The following is a 21,827-nucleotide window of genomic DNA, read 5'->3' on the forward strand; positions in this document are numbered from 1 at the left end:
ATGGGTATGGGAGGTTTGTGAGGTAGTGTATGGGGATGTGTGGGTGTGTATGGGGTTTCTGGGGGCTGTGGGTGTGTGGAGGGGCTGTGGGTTGTGTGGAGGGAGAGGGTGGCTGGGGGTGTGTGTAGGGGGAATGTAGGTCCATGTGTATGGTGTAGTGTGTGTGTGGGGCCCCCTACAAACACCCCCCCATTGTGCATAGCCCCTGCAGTCAGTGGCAGCAGCAGGTGGAGTCCCCCAGTGGAACGTGGCCCTGGCGAGCCCCAGGACTGCATGTGGCTGGGCTGCTGGTTCCATCATGCAGGGCTCACTTGCAAGAGCCCCGCAGCACCAGGGGAACCCTGCAGAATGAAGCTGGGGGTGCAGATCACGGGGCTCGGCAGGGAGCAGGGCAGAGCTGGCCTGGCCTCATCACATGGGACTCCCCCCAGAGGCACATGACTCAGGTAGAGAACCCAGGAACTGTAAGCGAGCCTTACATGATGGAGCCAGGTGGACCCCATGCCCACACCGGCTCAGGCTCTGCACAAGCGCCACCCTGCCCTGGGTCCCCGCTGGCCCCAGGGCAATGGTGCAGGCCCCACATTTCCACCCACCCAGCCGCTGCTTCATTTCCACCTGCTGCTGCCACCACTCCTCCCCCACCTGCCCACCACCGCTGCAGCTGCTACTGCCACTCCCCCCATGCCACTGCCATCACCACCCCCCATGACCACCACCACTTTTTGTATTGCAGTGGCTATAATTACTGTAATTGCTTTATGTTGCTATTTTTATAATGAATCTTGCTATGATTTATTTTTCATAATATTTTAATCAGTCATTATTATTCTGTATTAAATACTACATAACCATTGAATTAACTATTTATTTTAAATTCCATAATGTTTAGCATAAATATATTTGACCTGTTGGTCTCATGATTTTAGAATTTAAATTTAGTATAGGAAAAATGTTTATTTAAGGCCTGTGGTATGTCTGGCATGTTTGAAAAGAGGTCATGAAAGAATGAATGATGCATCTATGTGACAATGTGAAGACAGTCCTCTTGTAGCAGGTGAAAATATCCTTCTGTGGTTTAACAGTTAAAGGTTGCATCCATGTTGAGTCAGCAGTTAAGGATTTCCCAGTACTACTAAATCATGCCTTCAACCTGACAGCTGAAGACTACAAGCAACAATCCCCACAAAAACTGCAGACCGCAAAGCCAGAAGACCACCTCCTATGAATCCCAACCAGCCAATGGGACAAAGAGGATGACCTTCATGTCTGACTCAGGGGAATCCACAGGCTTGTATGGACAGCTATCACTATAAAGAATGAACACAAAGAAAAGGCTTTGGGTCTGTCTACCTGCAAGAAGGAGTTTTGGGCATGTACAAGAAGCCCTGACTCCATTCCTCATGGTCAGTCTGGCTGGCCACCAGACTGACCTGAGCATCTTTAGAACTTGGTAACACCTTAAACTTTGCAGGACTGTCTAACTAGCTATGTGTGTGCTTGTTTCTTTTGTATGAATGAATGAATAAATGAGTATGTATAGGAATGAGTGAAGCAGATAACCTTATTGTTCTTTATTCCTTTTATGTTTTATATTCCAATAAATGCAGCCTTGTGCCTTATCTCAATAAGATTCCCACTTGTTTTTAAGTATGCCCTGTGCGTACAACACATTTTCCTTGCCCCCACTGCAGCCCTTCCCCCTGCCATTTTCCTACCTTCCTATTATACCCTCTCCCTCTACCCACTCACTGTCATTCTTCCCCTGCTTCCTTTCCCTCCACCCACCAGCCTACCGCCACTGCCACCACTTCCTTTGCCCACTGCTGCTTCCCTACCTGTGGGGCTGGGGATACAGCTGTCCCATGGGCAAGGGTGGAAATGCAGTATGTGCTGCCCCTGCAGGGGTGAGTGGGGCTTTGGCCCCATGCGAGCACAACAGGAGCAGCCCAGGACCAGGCCAGGTACGGTGAACTGGTAGGCATGTACCCACGGGCCAGATGAAATCATCTAGAGGGCCAGATTTGGCCCATGGGCCATGTTTTGCCTGCCCGTGTCGCATGGGTATCACTGCTGTACAGGGTGTGCGTCTGCAAGCTGGAAATCCCTGGTTACAGACATGTGCTTTGAAGCCCCATCTTTCCTTGCTTACCCAGAGGCATCCCTGGAGGAACACATCTGGTTAAGTGAGAAAGTGAGCCAGGTGATCCCAAGGCCTGAGAGGCCCCATCCTGCCAGGGAACTCCTGGAGTGTACAAGGTCACAGCACCCCTGTCTCAGGGTGGTAGGACACCACAAGCAGCTTCATGCTGCCCATGCTGTCCTACCATAAACATACAAACATGGCCTGCAATGAAGTGGCCCAATTTATTACCACCTTCTGGTGCAGCCACAAATTTGAGTGAATTTCAACTTCAACAACTTTTCATCCAGGTGCAGGTTTCAGTTAGTCAGTGAGTAAGTTAGGAGACAGAGGTTTTTATGTCTGATGTAAAGGGTAAAGAACTGGGTGTTAACTACTTAATGCAGCACATACCTTTTCACAAGCTCTCCCCACAAAAAACAGAGCAGACATTTATGTATATGGAAATTTTCTTAGTTTTTAAAGGGCAACAAATGTTGGCATTAATTTTGTAGGACACCTTTACTACCACTGATTCAATTACAGCACTTCAGTAGAGAGACCACCAAACTGTTGCTTCCCCACCCTGTTGACATCTTCATGGATGGATATGGCATATGTGTACAATAAAGGGACCCTATCTCTGTGAATTATGGGAGTATGTGTGGTGGAGGGAAGGATTCTATCCATGCTGGAGTTCTTTAAAAGCTTATGGGTTCTTTAAAAGCTTTTCTACATGGGAAGTAGAAAAGGATGATGCAGTAACTGCCCCTATTGTACCATGCCCATGGCACACAGTCACATTTCGCCACTATGTTACCATAGCAGTGCATTACAACAGGGAAGTGTGCAGCTCCAGCAACATAGCTGCTGATCACATGTAGACTTACGTGATCACTACAGTGCCACAGCATGACGTATGGTGACGTAGCGTGTCACTACGTTGCTGTAGGGTGACACGTAGATGCGCCCTAAGATTCTTAAAATGGAAACCACTCTTACTTTATCCTTTCCATATCTGTCCCTACCTTGCACAGCCCCCTTCTAGCAATTAGCAAGGCAGCCACCAAATTAAAAAGTACTTTAGTTATGGAGCCACAAGCTTACCTTTTAATGAACCTTCACTTGAAACACAGAACTGGAAGGAACCCCCTGCCTCATTGAGTGCAGTCTCCCGTGATCACAGACATCCCCATCACATAATTTGTTTCATAAACTGATTGCTGTGTCCAGATAAGCATGGCCATCCAGTATGTGGTATGGCAGACATGTCCGTGATACCACATGTTCAGCTGTTCTCCACACTACAAGGGAGCCACTGAAAAAAGTGGAGCAGTGCATGCAGCAGCAGCAGCATGCACCACCTAAAGCTGAAGCCTGGTCAGCCAGAGCTATGGTCTGCTGCTGGCCAGGCTCTGCATGGCAGGAGCAACACAGCTGCAGCCCCAGGAAGCCCCCAGAACCCCAGGTATGGCTGCTGGGGCCAGCCCAGTACTGGCTCCAGACTCCCCTACCCCATCCAGGGTATCTTGCCATGTGCCAGAGTGCGTGCATCTCTTCTTGGTCTTCGCTTTGGCAGGCTGAACAAACTCAGCTCTTCAGGACCTCCCACTCTTCTGATCATCCTAATAGCCCTTATCTGCACCTGTTTCAGCTTTAGTTCATTTTTCATAAACATGGGTGACTTGAATGGTACACACTATTACAGATGAGGTCTTACCAATGCCTTGTACAATGGTTTTAGATCTTCCTTGTCTCTCTAGAATTGCTTCTCCTGATACATCCTATAACTGAACTCGTCTGTCACAGCAGCATCACAGTGGCAGGTCATTCATTCTGTAATCACTTAATACACCCATATCATCCTCCTCATCTGCTTGCTATTGATGAGCTCCTCAATTACAGCAGAAGTTTTTGCTGTCATTTGCCAAGTACATAACCTTGCATTGTGTACTACTGGATTTCTTTCCATTTTTATTTTGCCAGTCCTCAAGGTCATTTAGGTTTTTCTATATGGTACAGAATTCCTCCTCTGAATGGATGCTACCTCTCCAACTTTATTCAACAGCAAATGTCATCAGCATGCTCCATTATGTGTACTATGATTATTAATGAAAATATTAAACAAGATCAGTCACAAAACTGAATTTTGAGGAACCACACTGATAACTTCCATCCTACTTGTTATTTCCCCCTTCACTGCTACCCATTGTTGTCTCCCCTTTGGCCAGTTTCTTACCCACTTTAGAACTTTTCACTTGACCTGAGTTGACATTCATAAGAGTCACTACCTGAGCAAAGGGACAGAATAAGAAACTAAAAATGAGAGGCTGTCTGAGGTGTGTGGGCCCAATTCAGCTTCTACTGAAAATAATGGTGAGACTTATTTCAATGGACTCTGGATCAGTGATGTATAGAACCCAGGAAGGAAGGCTGCAGACCATAAGTATACAAGAAAAATAGAAGTATAAAGCAGATTCTAAAAGCTCTCCCACCTTTTCTTGGCGTAAGTGAACATATTATTGAAGAAGGGAATTCTTTTTTCTCTTTAATTTCATTTGTGGCTTACATCTGGCATAAAGATACTGTGTGAATTTTGAGTTAGTGCTAATTGGTTGTCTAGCTAGAGGGAAGTAAGAAAGAAGTGAAATCCTCAGGGCAAAATTCTAAAATTTCCCTCTGGAAAAGTTAGAATACAGGCAGTCCTCAGACTTACAACACAGTTATTTCCTGAAAACCATGTCTTAAGTTGAAACATTGTAACTCGGAACCGATTTTCTCATAGAGAACAATATTATAAATGGGAAGTTGGTTCCTGAACCAAGGCCCGATACCCTATTTTTACCAAAAATAATGCAGAATGTTGTACTCAATCAATTATAAAATGAATAATATAGCTACAATAATATATTTATTTTGTAAATAGCAATCATATTGATTTGAAAGTACTTCTTTGAGGTGACTTTGCTGGACTTTTTGAAAGGCTCTTGGTTGGACTTTTTGAAGGGCTATTGGCTGGAGTCTTCTCAGGAGTCTCAGCTGCAGGTTTTTTCTAGAGTTTTGTCCGCTTTCTTAAAGAAAGCGTCCAAGGAAGTTTGGACAGATGTTCTCCAAGGAGATGGGAGATGCAGCGAACTTGTTCGCTGGTGTGGCATGGCATGGGATCAAGCATTGTAAAGTTGAAACTGAGGTCAGAAAGTTGAAACTGGGTGTCAATTTATAAATGCTGTAAGTGCAAAACGTTGTAACTCACAACGTTGTAAGTCAAGGCCTGCCTGTATTATTCATAGTTTAAGAACATTCAATTGCTGTCTGAAAATTAAATTGGGAGACTGACGTTCATCAATCACTGAACTATGAAATATAGGATTTTTACTCTTGATCGATAACTACACTGCCAATTTTTCTAAAGCTACCAAAATTCATTTTCCAATACAGTACTCTTCAAAACATAATTAATTTAACTTAAAAAAAAACAAAAAAACAAAAACTGTTTAGTGCTTTGTTTTTTCCTTGTTGATATTTATAAAGCACTTTTCAGTTTGCATTAACAGTAAGTTAGCAAGGGAGAAGCTAACAGTCAAACTGCCTGCATGCACAATGCTGTTAAATACAGGATTTCTTTCCTATGAGCATTTCCCAGGTAGAATTACATTAAATTTATTGATAACAGCTGCAAGATATACAATTTTCAAATAGAAATGTTATTTCCATCAAGTTATATGGGTGCCTACAAATCAAAATTCAATGCAGCTTTTTTGCTGACGCCTCTATAACAACAGCCTCCCATGGTAGAAGATTGGTAATTATCACTATCATCTGAAGATTAAATGTCTGAGATGCACTACTCTAGTCTAGTCTTGCCACCTTGGTAAGGCTTTTGATACAACTAGCAAACCCAGATCCCATAAGTTTTGTCCTGTGGCATTTCTGCTTGAGACTGTTAATTTCTTTGTTTTCAAGAGACCTTTTTCAATATTGCATTTTCTCCATTATCTTTTATTCCAATTGATGAACAATGCCAAAAACTGAATTCTGTGTTTGATATAATCAGGTTCTTCCAAGTCTGTGCCAATGCTACATTAGAGACAAATGAGGCAGATTTCAGCCCTCAGATCAGTTTCATCAGTAAAATATATTCCCTCTAGTGACTTCAGTTATTTCTAACTGAGATCTAACTGGGCACATTTAACACGTTCATTAATGAGCAGTAATTACAGGACATTAAGTTTAGTACCTGTAATTACAGGTACTATGTTAATGTGCCAAAATTGGTGCTACTGTGCATTAGTGCCAGTGCATGTTTTTTTGGTGATACTAATGCATAATAGACTAACTCTACTGCACATTAGCGTGACGGGCAAAACCCATGCTAATGTGCAGTAGAATTAGCCTACTGTGCTCAAAGACATCAGTGATCTTGCATATATGTGGCTGCTGAGGACCAAGTCTTTTCTGTAAAAGGTTTCTCTTTACGTTGGCCAGTGTGCTACATTTGCAGTTCATTACAGATTATAATGCAGTCTGTGAAGAACAGTAAGTCAATATGCTAGAAACCTAGCATTTTTTCCATAAAAGCTTCCATTAGAATTTCCAAACAGACAAAAGATCTTAATGTAATAATAATCATAGAATTATAGAAAATGAGGGCTGGAAGGGACCTCAGGGGGTCATCTAGTCCAATCCTCTGCTAAAAGCAGGACCAGCCCCAACTAGATCATCCCAGCCAAAGTTTTATCTAGCCAGGACTTAAAAACCACCAAAGATGGAGTTTCCACTGCCTCTCTGGGTAACCTGTTCCAGTGCTTTACTACCCTCCTTGTGAGAAAGCTTTTACTGAATATGTAACAAACTTCTCTTGCTGCAACAGCTCCTTGTCTCTCATTTGCCACCACTCAGAACAGTCTAGCCCAGTGCCAGGCAAAGTCTGACCTGCAGGCCAGATCAGTCCCATTTCCCAGAAAATCCTGCCCACATTGTGCTGCAGCTGGTTTCCATTGATACACCAGGAGACCCCAGAGCCTCAGCACAGAGAGCTGTGACAGCACGAGGGCAAGCTTTCCATGAAGTCCAGCCTCAGCAGCACAGGTAAGGGTGCACAGCTGGTCAGGGAGCTGCTCGGGGCCCGGGGCCGAGGCCAAGGCTGGGGCCAGCACCAGCATTTTGCAGTGGTGACAGTGCAAGCTGAAGCCTGGGCAGAGCTGCAATCTGCTGCTCTCACATCCTAGGCAGAGGCATGCAGGCAGTGGATTGCAGCTCTGCCCCAGCTCCAGACCATGCTGTCAGTGCTGCAAAATCCTGGCCCTGGCCTCAGAGCAGTTCCCCACTGGCTGCGCACCCTGCCAGCGCTGCTCAGGATGGTCTTCATGGAAACCCTGGCCCCGCACTGTCCTGGCCCTGCTGCTCCTGGGGTTTCCATAGAAACAGACTGGACTGATGCAGTCAAGGGCTGCTGGGAAATGGAGCCCAGCTGCCGGCCAAATCCACCATTTCGCCTACCCCCGCATTAGCTCCATCATCTTTGGATCCCCACTTCAGGTGGTTGAAGGCAGGTATTAAATCCCCTCTGTCTCCTCGTCTCTAAGCTAAACAAGCCCAGTTTCCTCAGCCTCTCCTCATAAGTCACGTCCCCCAGTCCACTCACCATTTTCATTGCCCTCTGCTGGACTCTCCAATTTGTCCACATCCTTTTTGTAGTGGGAGGCCTAAAACTGAACACAATACTCCAGGTGTGGCCTCACCAGTGCCGAATAGAGGGGAAGAATCACTTTCCGCAATCTGCTGGCAACGCTCCTACTAATAATACTGCAGCTTTAACCTACAATTATAACCTTCTTCAATTACTGCAAGACAGTTCTTGTTCAGAACAAGGCAGAGACATAAAAGTATTTGCTTAAAAGGGGAAATCACACACACAAGTTAATACTTAATTACTTTTGAAATCAAACAGTAGTGTAAGGGTTACACCACAGACATTTCAAATAAATCCTACCCCTATCAAAAAGTCAATGGCAAAACTCCTTTTCACTTCACTGTTGCTAGGATTTCACCCCTAAACATTAGTGTCCCATCCTATCTGAAATTGTAAGGTGACCAAGTTTTTAAACAAATTGTCTCTTTTATATTAGTTTCTTATAATTTTTCTCTCTCTCTGTTTTCCTTTATTCCTCTGTCTAGGCTTACAAGGCAATAGGGGATTTTAGTCTGAGCCATGGTCACGTGCAGAGTGAAACTGGTTGGGGTGTGTGAATTTGGTCTGTGCCATTTTATAGATAATGTCTGGCTGAGTTGTCGGGGCACGACACCAAGAGCAAGCATTACCCGTGTTGGATGGTATATAGAACATATTCTCTTCAGAGAACTTCCCTCATGCCTTTTGCCAGGACTTTTAATCGGCTTTGAAGAGCCATTTTGGCCTCCAATTTCCCAAGGTAAATTTAAGAGAGAACTGACAGGCCATTTAAAAAAAAAAAAAAAAAGGAGAAAAAAAAAAAAGAGCAGTCCAAATATTTAAGGCTGGAAACAGACATTGCTTTTGTGCCATCATAACAATTTTTATGCTAGAACAAAGCAAAAAGATATCCACGCCCTTTGTTACACCACAAATGCCTTTCTTTGTGCTGTGATAAAAGGTAGTAATAACCTGTGCTGGATGTTTGTGGTGGACATCTCTTTGCTTTATGTGCAGGGGAGCACAGGCAGTCTGGAGCTGCCCACACTCCCAGGGGTCTTCTGTGTGCCCTGGGAATTTCTGAGCAGGATCAGGCCCCATAAGCTGCAACAGTGCCTGTCCGGCTTTCCCTTCTTACAGAGACATACTCCAGAGATCCCCACCAGTGCATCTCTGTAAGTGGGGAACATGCTGCCCAATGTCCTGCATGATCAATGGATGGGACAATGGGAAACATGTTTTTGCTCAATGAAGCAGATCAGCTGTGTTGGGACACATCTTGGCAGTTGATGTGCTTTGCATGGCAACATCTATTTATACCCTAAGTCATTCTTAACTGCCACATGGAAAGCTTAAGAAACTCAAACAGAGGAATGATACAGAAAATACAGAAAACACAACAGGGAGTATCTATAGAGCTAATGGGCTCAATGCCATGATGCAAGTAGTACTTTGCATCACCTGGCAGTGAGCTCCAAAGCTGATCAAATGGTGCTGCTCTCAACATGCAATAGAAGTACCTGTTAAGTCCTATATTAGCCAAAGTTTGGTAACTGTCCTTAAAGAAAAGACTACTATAGGAGAAAAGTAACAAACAGCAATAGACCTTTCATCAAAGGTACAAAAAGATACAGAAGGGAAAAATGTAGCTAGTGAATAAAGCAAGCAGTAACAAAAGAAAAATGAGAAAGAAACTGACACTTACTTTCTCTAATCTGCTGGTTGATTAATGCTTGGTCATTTTCTAGTTCCCTCTCTGCTTTGATTTGTCCTGAGAGGATCTGCTGTTTTAAATCTTCAACAAAGAGCTGCTGTCGTTGAATTTGTTCCCTGTGGAAAGCTTCCTGTTGTCTCAGCTTCTGTTCATACTCTTTATGCACAGAATCTCTCTCTCTGCTGTTGGAAATGTTGACAAGGATTTTAAACCAGGAAAGAAACAAATAATATTCTGTTAAAATGAGATTTCTTATGTTAGACAGGTTCTTAAATCAGACAAATTTCAAGCAATTGTTTGTAAAATAAAGCACATAGTGGCTAATGAATTATGCCAGGAACATATAGTGTTAAAATAATTGTGGCCATGTATGATGTCACAGTAAGCTACAATCCCACTTATATCAGCAAAAAAAACCTAGCAAACATTAAACTTCTCATGGTAAAACAGAAAATCTGGCCATCAAAAGTTAACAGCAAAAGGAATTTTTTATCATCATTTTGTTTGATGTTGTCCTATAAAAAAAGCCTATATTCTATAAAAAGAACATTTTATAAAAATAATATACAGCAAGACTCAGTGAAGATTGTTAAGCATCTCACACCTGATGATTTCAAAGTGCTTTACAACAGTGACGAGTATCATTATTCTATTTTACAGACCAAAAAAAACCCTGATGGGTTAAGTAAGTTTCCCAAGGTCACACAGTCTCTAGCAGAGTCAGGAAAAGACTGCTCCTTGCCATATCCACTAGATAAAGTGGCTTCTTCTGTAATGTACGTACTGTTTTGATTATAAATGTTACCAAAGCACTTTTCTAACAGTTTTGCTCCCCAAGACTGCTCCAAAATACATAAAGTACACTAGCTACCATGACAAAAAACAAGCCATTGGATACTCATCACTGTTGTAAAGCACTTTGAAATGAAGGCCTGCAAATGCTACAGATATTAAAAACCCCCCAGAAGAGATAGAATACAGAAAGCATTGGTATTTAAGTACATATATCTGTAAATAGAATATTCAGATTAATTTTAGTGGTGTAAGAAGGATTTTAATATATGTGTGATACTTCTTATACAGTATTTTGACGACTACTATTTCTTTTACTCACCTGAGAAGACCAGAGTTCAAGATTCTGGAATTCAAGGTTTGTTTGGTTTTTTAATGTTTATGTGAATTTAGAGCTCATGACCTGAGATCCTCTGCTGATATGGCACAGCAGAAGCAGGAGTGCAAATTTTCCAACATCACCTTGGGAAAATGGCTCAACTTGGTCCTGTAAATATTTCTAAGAACGTTCTCCATGTCAGTTCAGCCCTTGGCCTCCTGTTAAGACTGTCAACACCTGTAAGAATTGTGGTAGTTGTTCTTCTAGGATGGGCAGTTATTGGTCCACTGGAAAGTAGACTGATAGTACCAACTCACTGTTCATCTGGCCTGAATAGTTGTCCTCATCTCCAATTCCCTGAACAATCTACACTCCTAGGAGTCCATATTTGACCTTCAGAAATGGATGACATCGCATAAAACAGACCTCTTTTTCTGACTTTTGTGATGTCATCAACTCTTGGGACATAGAACTCAGAACCTGAAACTAGGTGGAGGATATGAAAAGACTTCTGAGTGTCTTATTCAGAAAAGGTTTTGCTGACGTTCCACTGACTTTAATAGAAGATTTACCTGAATTGGACCTGCAGGACTTGGTCCATACTTTCAAAAGTAAGTACAATGGAGAGACAGCATGAGCTAAAAGATAAATCACAGGACGGTGACATAAAAAATCTGGTTTTAAAAATATTTGTTGTAGATATATTCTGTGATTTTAGGCAAGCCACTGTCTCTCTGTAACACTGTTTCCTTTCTCACATTATGTGCGTCTTGTTTATTTAAATCAGAATCGCTCAGAGCAAGGACTGTTTCATATATCTGTGCAATATCCAGCAAAAGGGGCCTTGATTTCAGCTGAGACATCTAGGTGCAAACCAGTAATGCAAAAAAGGAATGGTTAATACTAAACATGACACTACTGGTTAGTTTTAATCTTGCACATACATTCTGGCAATACACAAACTATTTTTTTTACTGGCTTACGATATTTCTTATTCCAAAGGCACAGTAGTGTAGACATCAGGAGACTTGGTTGAGAAATCTACTTTTCTCATTGGTTAGCTGTGTGACCTTGGGTAAATTACCTAATCTCTCTCCCTTTGGGACTCCATTTTTAAAAAAACGACAATTTCTTCATTCAGGGGATTCTGGGAAAACTATAATTGGCCTAGTATTCTAAACACTCTGTGTTATTTAAGAGTGAAGTACTATTAAGCCAGCTCTTTTGTATTCCTGTGTAACTAGCAATAGTACTCCACATAAAACATTCTCATAAAGTCTAAAACAATGAAAAAATATTATATTAGAAAAATAATTTTCACATGGAAACCATGTTCTAAAGATCAGCAAAAATGTTTTCATCTGATCTTTTCAAGTTAGTGCTTGATTGGAACTTTTGGCATATAAATTCTCAAACAGCCTTACCACAATGTAGCCTAGGAATTAGAGGTCTCAGATATTCTGAAGTCAGAAACCAAGGACACTAATGTAGTAAACAGTTATACTTCGCATTTTAAGCTGAACACCTCAAGGTGTTTCACAGGGGTGGGCATGAACACAGATAAGGAAGCTAAAGCGTGCTCGACAAGTTTTTCCAGCAACAACTACATGACAGTAAGTATTGTGATTTAAACAATTCATCTATGTGCTTGCTTTCCTCAGCAGCACTAGTACATTTTTTCATATGGGAGTTTCTTTTTGCTGAATTGGGACAAACCTATGTGCTTCTCCCCAACAGGAGCATAAGCCTGTATGTATGCTTAGCAGGAAAACAACTGCCCAAATCTTCTTTACTATGGAAAGGTCCACACTGGTAAAAGGCAGAAGAACACAAAGGAATAATTTTAACTCACAGGATTCAAAATTGTTGGTAACATTTAAAAATACGATCACAATTGCTGTTATTGCCTATGACTTCACTGGAGGAATAGACAGCTATCATTATTGAACTCTCGGTATTATTTCTGTAACAGAGGTATGAAATGTTGTCCTGAAATTGCTGAAAGGGCAGGAAACACATGTTAGCTGCAGTTCTGCTATTTCGGTGCCTCTGCCTCCCTTCACTTTTTAATAGTGCAAGATAAAAATTGAATATAGAAATGGAGAAAGGTCTGTGCACCAAAGAGTCTTAACACACTGAAAGCCTCTTTGCACACTGCTCCTTCAAGCAGAACAGAGATATAATAAAAATTCAAAGGCCACTGCTTACATAATATAGGTACAATAGAAAATGGAGCACCTTTCCACTGACAATGAGGCTAGTGATCTTGAAAATGTGATTTGCTTAGATTTGGGATTCAGATCTGTCACTCCACAGTCAACTGAAACCAAGGATGTGAATGCAAAATGTTTCCTTTTTGCATCTGACCATGTTACAGTCACCTCGACTTACCCTTGCTGGTTTTTGAAAAAATGATGGCGCAAATTGGAGTTGCAAATGAAGAAAAAATAGCCAAATACAAAAATAAAATACTAACATACTTAGTAGTAATATACCAAAATAGACAATATAGGGATCAATTAATAAGGTAAGTATAAACATAGATAATAACTAAAAATAAGCTAATTCTATGTTACAAAAAACAGATGAACATATAAATATGGAAATATGAACAGATAAATGAAATATGTACAGGTGGTTTCATTATTTCACTGAAATATGCCCTGAATTGGACAAACAAGCAAGATTTGGACTTGATCAATATGTTCTGAGTCTCTGTATTTCAAACAGCAATAAACTCCCCCTATGTTTCTGTCCCTTTTTTCCTAGTAAATAAAATATTTAACCCCCTCAAAAAAACAAAACAAAGGAGAGTCAGCTTCATTTTTTGCAGAGCAGAGCATCTTCCTCAAATACAGATACCTAAGAAGACAAGACCAGCATGTAAAAAAAAGCAGGCTAAAATACTGAGAAGCAGTGTCCCTATATAGAATTTCATATATATGCAGATTTAGCAAATACAATAAGGATATTAACAGTTCCCTTTCCTCTAAGTAAATTTTTTAAATTATTAAGAAAACAGGCAAAAAAGATACCAACCTTAAACTAAATATAATAACAACATATTACTGAGAAAATCTTCATAATATACCAACATAGCTGGGTTGCTTTACTGTCTCATCTCTCTATCCACAAAGTTTGCATTGGGCACACTAAATGAACCTTCTGTGGATCCACGGTTTCTCCAGCCTGTTTGTCGTCAGTTTTCTGGGATCCTATTGTGCAATTCACCTCCCCTCTTCCCCAAACATTTCAAAGACTGATGCAGAGGCTGGCAGCTTCTACAGCATAATGCAGTTTTCAGTAACTATGGCAGCGACAGCCCAGTAATGAAGCTGAGTGCTCCCTGACATATAAGAATACAGTTCTAATCAAGAAACTCAAGCAAAAAAGCATTTTTTCTAAAAAAAGAAGTCCCTTAACACTGCAGTTTGACCTATGTAGTAAAAGAAAAAAAAACAAAACAGTCAAATTAGAATATTTTCCCTTCTCTCTGCCTGCCTAGATTCCAGTTATATTTTTCTTCAATTAATCATTGACTTTTGGCTTAAAAAAATAAAGAGAAATATGTTTTAAAAAGCCACTATTATATGTTTGCAAAGGAAGGCAGGCTCGTATTAAAAGCATCGTAAGTCAGGATTCCAAAACCATTCACTGATTTGCATTTTTCTCCACTCTATCCACTCCCCTGAACCTCTGCCCAATCAGAAGGCTTTTTTTTTACATACCACACCATAGCCTCAGGGTAATACACAGCAGACCAGGACTACGGCAGCTGCAAAGGACCAGCATACGACCAACTATACAAGTGTTTTCATGTACATCATATAATGTAAAGCTCTTTGGCTCTTAAACCAGTCCCCTAACCACTCACTAACAGAAAGGGAAAAGTGAGGAAATGGCCAATCACGAGGCAACACAAAAGTAAAACTAAAAGGAAAAACAATTTCCACTATAAATGGGCAGTACTTCCATATGCGAGTCCCTGGAGACAAGTACACAAAGAGAAATCCCCCAAAACATAACTATATAAGGGATGTACATAAGGACCTGGGAGAATGTCTGTTCACCAGACTGCCCCAAGGAAAAACAAGGACTAATGGTCATAAACTCCTACAAGACCATTTTAGGCTGGACATAAGAAAAAATTTCATTCCAAGACCTGGAATAGACTCCCTTCAGATGTGGTGCAGGCACCTACTCTGGACTTTTTCAAGAAATGCTTGGATGCTTATCTTGCTGGGGTCCTTTGACCTTAGCTGACTTCCTGCCCCTGGGGCAGAGGGCTGGACTTGATGATCTTCGAGGTCCCTTCCAGCCCTAACATCTATGAAATCTATGAAAAGTACAGAAGGGGAGCCACCCATGATGCAACAAAGTTGTTTAGGTATTTAACAAACTGGTATGTCTAAAAGGGAAAGAAAAAAATCCTACCAACTCATGTGATTGCATGGTTAAGTGTAAAATTAACTTCAGCTGCTTCCAAAAAATCCAACAGCAGTAGTAAGGAGCAACAATTCCTCAAAGCATCCCTATAAAACAGGCCTACCTCTCTGGTCGGCAATCAGAGATGTGCATTGTTTAGGAGATTAAGTTTATCCTGCTTCTTCTGTCTCAAGTTCAGAATGAAGACTCCATTGACTCAAGACAAAACATATTTTTGCTGAAGACATAACACCGACTTGCTTAAAAACTCCCATGCTAGTTGGAATTACACTCTATTCCCAACTTTTCCCCCTGTGAGTTCACCTGGATACAGTGTTCTTCACTGCCTCCACTAAATTGGTCTGTTTAAGCATTTTGCAAGCTATATTGTTCCATTCCATTTTAGATGTGACTGAATTTCAGAAGTTATCCTTTAAATACTACAGAGATGCTGCAAGGCTTATTCAGTTTATATTTGTGAAGCACACTTAGATCATCAACTGAATGCTGTTATTAAAAAGCATTATTTTACAAATACTAATAGGAAATTCTCCACGTTAACCACATTGCAACAGAGTAAGACACAAGTCTAGGTTACAGTGTCTATACATAAGCCATTTATTCAGTTTCTTTCCCCTCTTAAATTAAATGAACTAATGCCATTGAAGTTTTCTATGAAGTAAAGGTCTTACTATCAGTTTTAGCTTCTTTTTTTTGCAACAGTTTGATAGAGGTACTTTAGAAGTATGTATAAATTTATTATTTCTGCAGGAAGCTAAAAATGCATCATCAATGTATGTTCACAGATCTTACCTCAGTGGTATGTGGTTTCATTTGGTGTGTAATTCTTTTTAATTTGGTCCAATCTTAGTCTCCCACAAGCTTTATGTTGCTATGGCTCCATCTTCATGAAGTCCCTGTGCACAACCTATGTTATTAAAAGTGCACAAGGACTTCATGAAGACCCTATATACTATATTTACTTGGATACAAGAGGAGGTTCCCCTTTCCAGCCTATCAGCATGGGGGTAAAAGCTCCTCGTCTTACATTCACATACAAATAAAACCTCATTAAGTACATTGTCTATCATTAAACTATTGCCAAAAGCACCACAAGCTCAATAATGGAAAGCAACTATGAAGTTGACTAAATGCAGTCAACACTGAACATGACTATAAAACACACAGCCCACATTGGGCAAATATACTGATGAGAATCCTCTCTTTTTGTAGTCCTTAAAAAACAGGTGGGTATTCCCCCTACAAGGAACTGGCACCAAGCCTTCAGGACCAGACAACCCAGATACCATCTCCAGGGTACCAAAAATGCTACAATGGTTATGCTGATAGGAACCTACCACATCAATAGGTCAACACAATCCACTTGAATAAACTACATGGAATGCAGTGAAATAGCTACATTCACCCCCCTGAATGCCAACTCTTTTTCACATCATGGTGAGCCACTACACTGCATATATTTTTACTTCCTTTTCATTCCCACAGCTGAGCTGCATGTTTCGCTCCCATTTCCTATGATTCCTGTTTCTTTACCAGCCTTAAATATCTGGCAAACATCACCAAATGGGCCCCCAAACAGATCACCCAGAATCCTTTTGTAACCCCCACCTCTCAGACTGTCGCATATAATTAGTGTGGCCCCACCCTCTATAAGGTGGAGCCAAACCAGATTGTCCAATAGCTCATTTTCATATAAATTTTTGGAGGATCCCAGGACTCGTGACAAGAAAGCCCAGTTCTACTCAGGAGTGAAGGAACAATTAGCACATGAACCTTTTTTTTTTGGGGGGGGGGGGGGAGGGAGGCAGTATCTGGAGTACGCACACATACTGAGCAGCTCTGAGCTGTGGGGTCACTATGGTTTGAAATGCTCAGAAGTTTGTTTATAGAGTACCTATGCTAAAACTTGCATCAGTTTCAAAAAGGCAAAAATGCATCAATTCTGGACAAACTAAGTCTATGGGTATCTGTAGTAATTTTATGCAAATTACTAGGGCCGTGCAAAGCTTCAGTCCCCGATTTGATCCATTGGAGATTTGGCCCGATTTGGTGGCTGAATCTCCAAATCCAAATCAAATTAGGAGACCCTTTAATCTCTCCAAATCGAATTGGAACTCTCCGAATCGATTTGGAGAGATTCGGCGATTCGGACATGGACAGCTTTAAGTGTTTTTTCTACATACCTCATGGTACCAGGTGGCTTGTCAATGCTGAGGTGCTGGGGCAGATGGAGCATCCCACAGGTGTGCAGGGGGCTCCCCAGCACGCTTGGCAGCAGACCCAGAAATGGACCAAAAGCACTTCTGGTCCACTTCCTGGTCCACCGGAGAACACACAGGGGCTCCTCCCCACCGTGTCCACTTGGCAACTGGTGCCTCCTGGGTCTGGGGTCCCCCTGTGGCTGATAACTGAACCAGGAAGGGGGCGTGCCCCCCCCCACTCTCAGAAGTGGATCGGAAGTACTTCTGGTTCACTTCTGGGACCACTGCCGAGCACGTAGGGGACCCCCCACCATGCTCCTGTGGGACGCTACATCTGCCCCAGCATTTTAGGGTTCATGAGCTGCACCTGGTACCTTGAGGTATATAGAAAAAACATTTAAAGCTGTGTCTATGTCCAAATCGCTGGTTCTCTGAATCAGCATGGAATCTTCAGATTCAGATATGGCTGAACCGAATCGGGGACAGTGATCCAAATCAACGAGTTGAATCACTGTCCCCAATTTGGGCTGAATCCAAATTGAATACAGCCCATTTCGCACACCCCTACAAATTTACTACATGTATGTTTATTTCTAGTTCAGTATTTTCAGATTTACCCCTCACTTCCATGTGCTCAGGGACACCAAGTTCTGGTCGTAAGAAAGGGGAAGATGTTGGGGGTGGAGCAAAGGGCAAGGTGACTACCTGATCTCCGAGATTTATAGTCCATGTTGTAGTAGTGTGATGGGGGAAATTCAAAACAAACCTTCAAATATTAGCTTCTATACCTGAAAAATGGTAACAAATTTATAAATTTTCTACATATAGAATCTAATTATTGTGACAGCTTTACTCAGTGTCATCTTATATTTGAGTAAATACAGTATTATTATTGTTTTCAAAACTGACATAATCAGAATCAGGTTTCATATTTACATGTAACATGGGATGAAGGGTATCAGCATGATCAAGACCTTCTTTATAACCCCTGTTTTAGTAGCAATATTGTTCAATGATCTATGTCCATTTAAAGAACTTTTTTTTTTTGTTAGCTGGCTCACAATCAGGGATACAAATATGAACTGCAGAATTCCTGGTTAGGTCAGTAGTGCAGACAAGCAAACAGCAAGGTAAGAACGCAACTCTAAAGAGAATTTGCAGATTAAATCCTAATTTTGAAATTTGAATTTAACATTAGAAGCAGTTTTGCTCTACTCCAAGAGAAGCCTATATAGTGTTAGAGATCTGGTTGAATTTTCAAAATAGAACTTAAAGAAGACTTGGTGCAGGATGAATTTCATTTAGCAGGAATGTTTTTGTCTTACACCAATTGGAATTATTTGGGAACTCAAAATCAGCAATTGTTCCATAGCTCACATCTGAACTACTGCATCCTTTCCTCCCTGCCCTCTAAAGCAGTGTTTTCATTTACAGTTTGACTAAAAAAGAATCCTGAGAACACATGGCCAAGATCTGTGGAACCAGTTGCAATAGGTTTGTACTTCCAGCATGAAAAAATACAAAAACAATTGGTCGGTACAGCTTTGAGACTGGAATCATTACAACAGTGCTGTCCAACGTCTCATGGCTGGAGACTACATGACCTAGAAGTTGCACCAGGCTGCAACTGTGTAAGCCACAAGCTCCCAGGCTGTAACTCCCACACACCGCATATGTAGACACCGCCTGCTCTCTACCCACCCCGACACCACTGAGCTATGCCACTCACTCTCCCGGCACTGTGGGTTGCACCACCCCACTCCTTGGGGCAGGAAAAGGAAGTGAAAGCTGATGGAATGGGGGGGGGGGGGGCGGGGTCGAGACCGCAGCTGCAGTGGCAACAGCCAGAAAAATAAGGGGGGCAGCAGCTGAATAGAAGCTTCTGAGTAGGAACAGTTGCACATGAACTCTTACAGGCCACCAGTTGGACAGCTCTGAATTAGAACGTTAGATTAGTCTCTCTTGTAACTTGAGTTTAATAAGCCTGGCAAGCTTAGAGTATAAAATGTGAAGTAAGAATAGCATCCTAAATGTATTATCTCATCTGTCATTCAACTGTAAATGATCCTTATTTCAACATGATGAGGTCAAATAAAAGTCCCACCGTCCAGATTACCTTCTGCTACAGAGGAAGCCCACGGGGAATGTAGGATTTGCAGAGCTAGTAGGGCCAGAAAATGAGCACACTTTTGACATGGACCTAATTACTCTAATTTACGATGAAGATGTTTAAGAAACCATATTAGATGATTACAATATTTTGTAAGGAAACCACGTTATTTGTTTGAGAAAGTTGGAGCATTCCCACACCTACCTTATATTTAGCAATTCAGTTACAAAGGGAGAAGCTGGATGAAAGTATGCCCACATCTATTTCCCTAAAACTCATAGATCTAGGTTTGTGAGAGTTTTGCATACACATTTGACCTGTGCAGGCCTCATGACATAAAGAATTATCTTATATTAACTTTGAATTATTTTCTTACCTCACTTCTGCAGAACATTGGTGTTCCTCATGGTCTAAACGTTCTTGACTGTGGAAATAATTATATTGAAAGAATGTATTAGTTTATACTGTTATCTCAGATATAGTTTGTAGTGTCTAATGAAGTCTCGCCATTTACAGTGGACCATTACAGGACCTATAGAGTATGTAAATTTCATTTTACTTCTGTATTATAGATCTTGCACTGAATCTCTAGCCAGGGTTTTATTTCAAAGGACATGAGCAAATTCACTTGTTTGGAATAAGATGATGATGATGATGATTATATTACTATCCTGCTCTATCCAGAAAGGTTAAGTGACATACAATGAATGACAACAATAGTAGGGCTTATTATTACTTACAGAAAAGGAAGAATAATGAGAGCAACTGCCCAAAAGAAACAAGAGACTGATGGTTTTCTTCAGCAAACACAGCTAGTAACACAAAACGTGTTCACAAATAAGCAGGATATTTCCTCCTATAAGGGAAACCTATGGAGGATACCTTAACCATCTTATATGATTTCAATGTAAATTGGAAAAAGAACATTACTTGGTATAATACTACACATTCCTGTCTTAAAATTTTAAAGTCCAGTGCATCAGTTAAAGATTGCGCCATAATGCATACTCACAAGGAATCAAATTAAGCTTGTCTGGGAACTCTTTATTCTAGCATTTCCTAATTTTTCAGTGTTTGACTTTGCAACTGTGATGTTATCTTTTTACACCTTTTTGTATTTATATTAGTAAACTAACTAGTACTAAGTCATAGAATGATAGAAAGTAAGGGTTGGAAGGGACCTTGGGGTCATTTAGCCCAACTCGCTGCTCAAAGCAGGACCAGCCCCAACTAGATCACCCCAGCCAAACCTTTGTCTAGCCAGGTTTTGAAAACCCCAAGGAAGAAGCTTCCACCACCTCTCTGGGCAACTTGTTCCAGTGTTGTACTACCCTCCTAGTGAGAAAATTCTTCCTAATACCTAACTTAAACTTCCCTTACTGCAACTTGAAACTGTTGCTCCCTGTTCTGTCATCTGCCACCACTGAAAATAGCCTAGCACCTGAACCCCCCTTCAGGTAGCTGAAGACTGCTATTAAATCCCCTCTTAGTCTAGACTAAATAAACCCAGCTCTCCCATTCTTTCCTCATAAGTCATGTCTCCCAGCCCCCTCACCATTTTTGTCAACCTCCGCTGGAGTCTCTCCAATTTGTCCATATCCTTTTTGTAGTGGGGAACCCAAAACTGAACACAGTACTCCAAATGTGGCCACATCAGTACTGAATAGAGGGGGAAAATCACTTCCCTTGACCTACTGGCAACACACCTACCAGTGCAGCCCAGTATGCCATTAACCTTTGTGGCAGCAAGGGCACACTCCTGGCTCATATTCAGCTGTTGTCCACTGTAATCCCCAGGTCATTTTCTGCAGAGCTGCTGCCCAGCCAGTCAGCCCCCAGCCTGTACTAGTGCATGGGATTGTTCTGTCCTAAGTGAAGGACTTTGCGCTCGTCCTTGTTGAACCTCATGAGATTTCTTTTGGCTCAATCCTCCAATTTGTTTAAGTCACTCTGAAACCTAGCCCTACCCTCCAGCATATCTACTACTCCCCCCAGCTTGGTTTAATCTGCAAACTTGCTGAGGGTGCACTCTATGCCACCTTCCAGGTCATTGATGAAGACATTGAACAAAACTGGCCTCAGGACCGACCCCTGGGGCACTCCATTTTATACCAGCTGCCAACTAGACATCAAGCCATTGATTACTAGTCTTTGAGCCCAATGCTCGAGCCAATTTTGTATCTACTTTACAGTCCATTCATCCACCCCATATTTCCTTAGCTTGCCTGAGAGAATATTGTGGGAGACTGTAACTCAAAAGCCTTGCTAAAATCAAGGGACACCACATCCACTGGTCTCCCCACATCCACACAGCCAGTCACCTCATCACAGAAGGCAATCAGGTTGGTCAGGCATGACTTAATGGTGGGGGTCTACTACAGACCTCCCAACCAGGGAGAAGAGCTTGACCAGGAATTCTTGGGTCAGCTCACAGAGGTAGTGAAGGCTAAGG

The 21,827-nt window shown here is 41.6% G+C and overlaps 1 protein-coding gene and 1 long non-coding RNA gene across 2 annotated transcripts in view; one reads left to right on the top strand and one right to left on the bottom strand.

Moving 5' to 3' along the window:
• STARD9 (StAR related lipid transfer domain containing 9) overlaps nt 1-21,827 on the bottom strand; it is a 211,932-nt gene that overhangs the window by 38,365 nt on the left and 151,740 nt on the right. The window contains exons 21-22 of the mRNA XM_019551344.1: nt 19,752-19,799; nt 9,499-9,689 (exon numbers count right to left, since the gene is read on the bottom strand). Of these exons, the coding sequence (XP_019406889.1) occupies nt 9,499-9,689; nt 19,752-19,799 (239 nt within the window). The remainder of the gene's footprint in view (nt 1-9,498; nt 9,690-19,751; nt 19,800-21,827) is intronic.
• The window catches only part of LOC109321056, a 25,633-nt gene continuing 12,205 nt past the window's right edge, over nt 8,400-21,827 (top strand). Inside the window, exons 1-2 of the long non-coding RNA XR_002103947.1 lie at nt 8,400-8,409; nt 9,274-9,284. This is a non-coding gene — a long non-coding RNA (uncharacterized LOC109321056). The remainder of the gene's footprint in view (nt 8,410-9,273; nt 9,285-21,827) is intronic.

The sequence above is a fragment of the Crocodylus porosus genome, unplaced genomic scaffold, assembly GCF_001723895.1.
Source record: "Crocodylus porosus isolate Cpor-Errol unplaced genomic scaffold, CroPor_comp1, whole genome shotgun sequence".
NCBI lineage: Eukaryota > Metazoa > Chordata > Crocodylia > Crocodylidae > Crocodylus > Crocodylus porosus.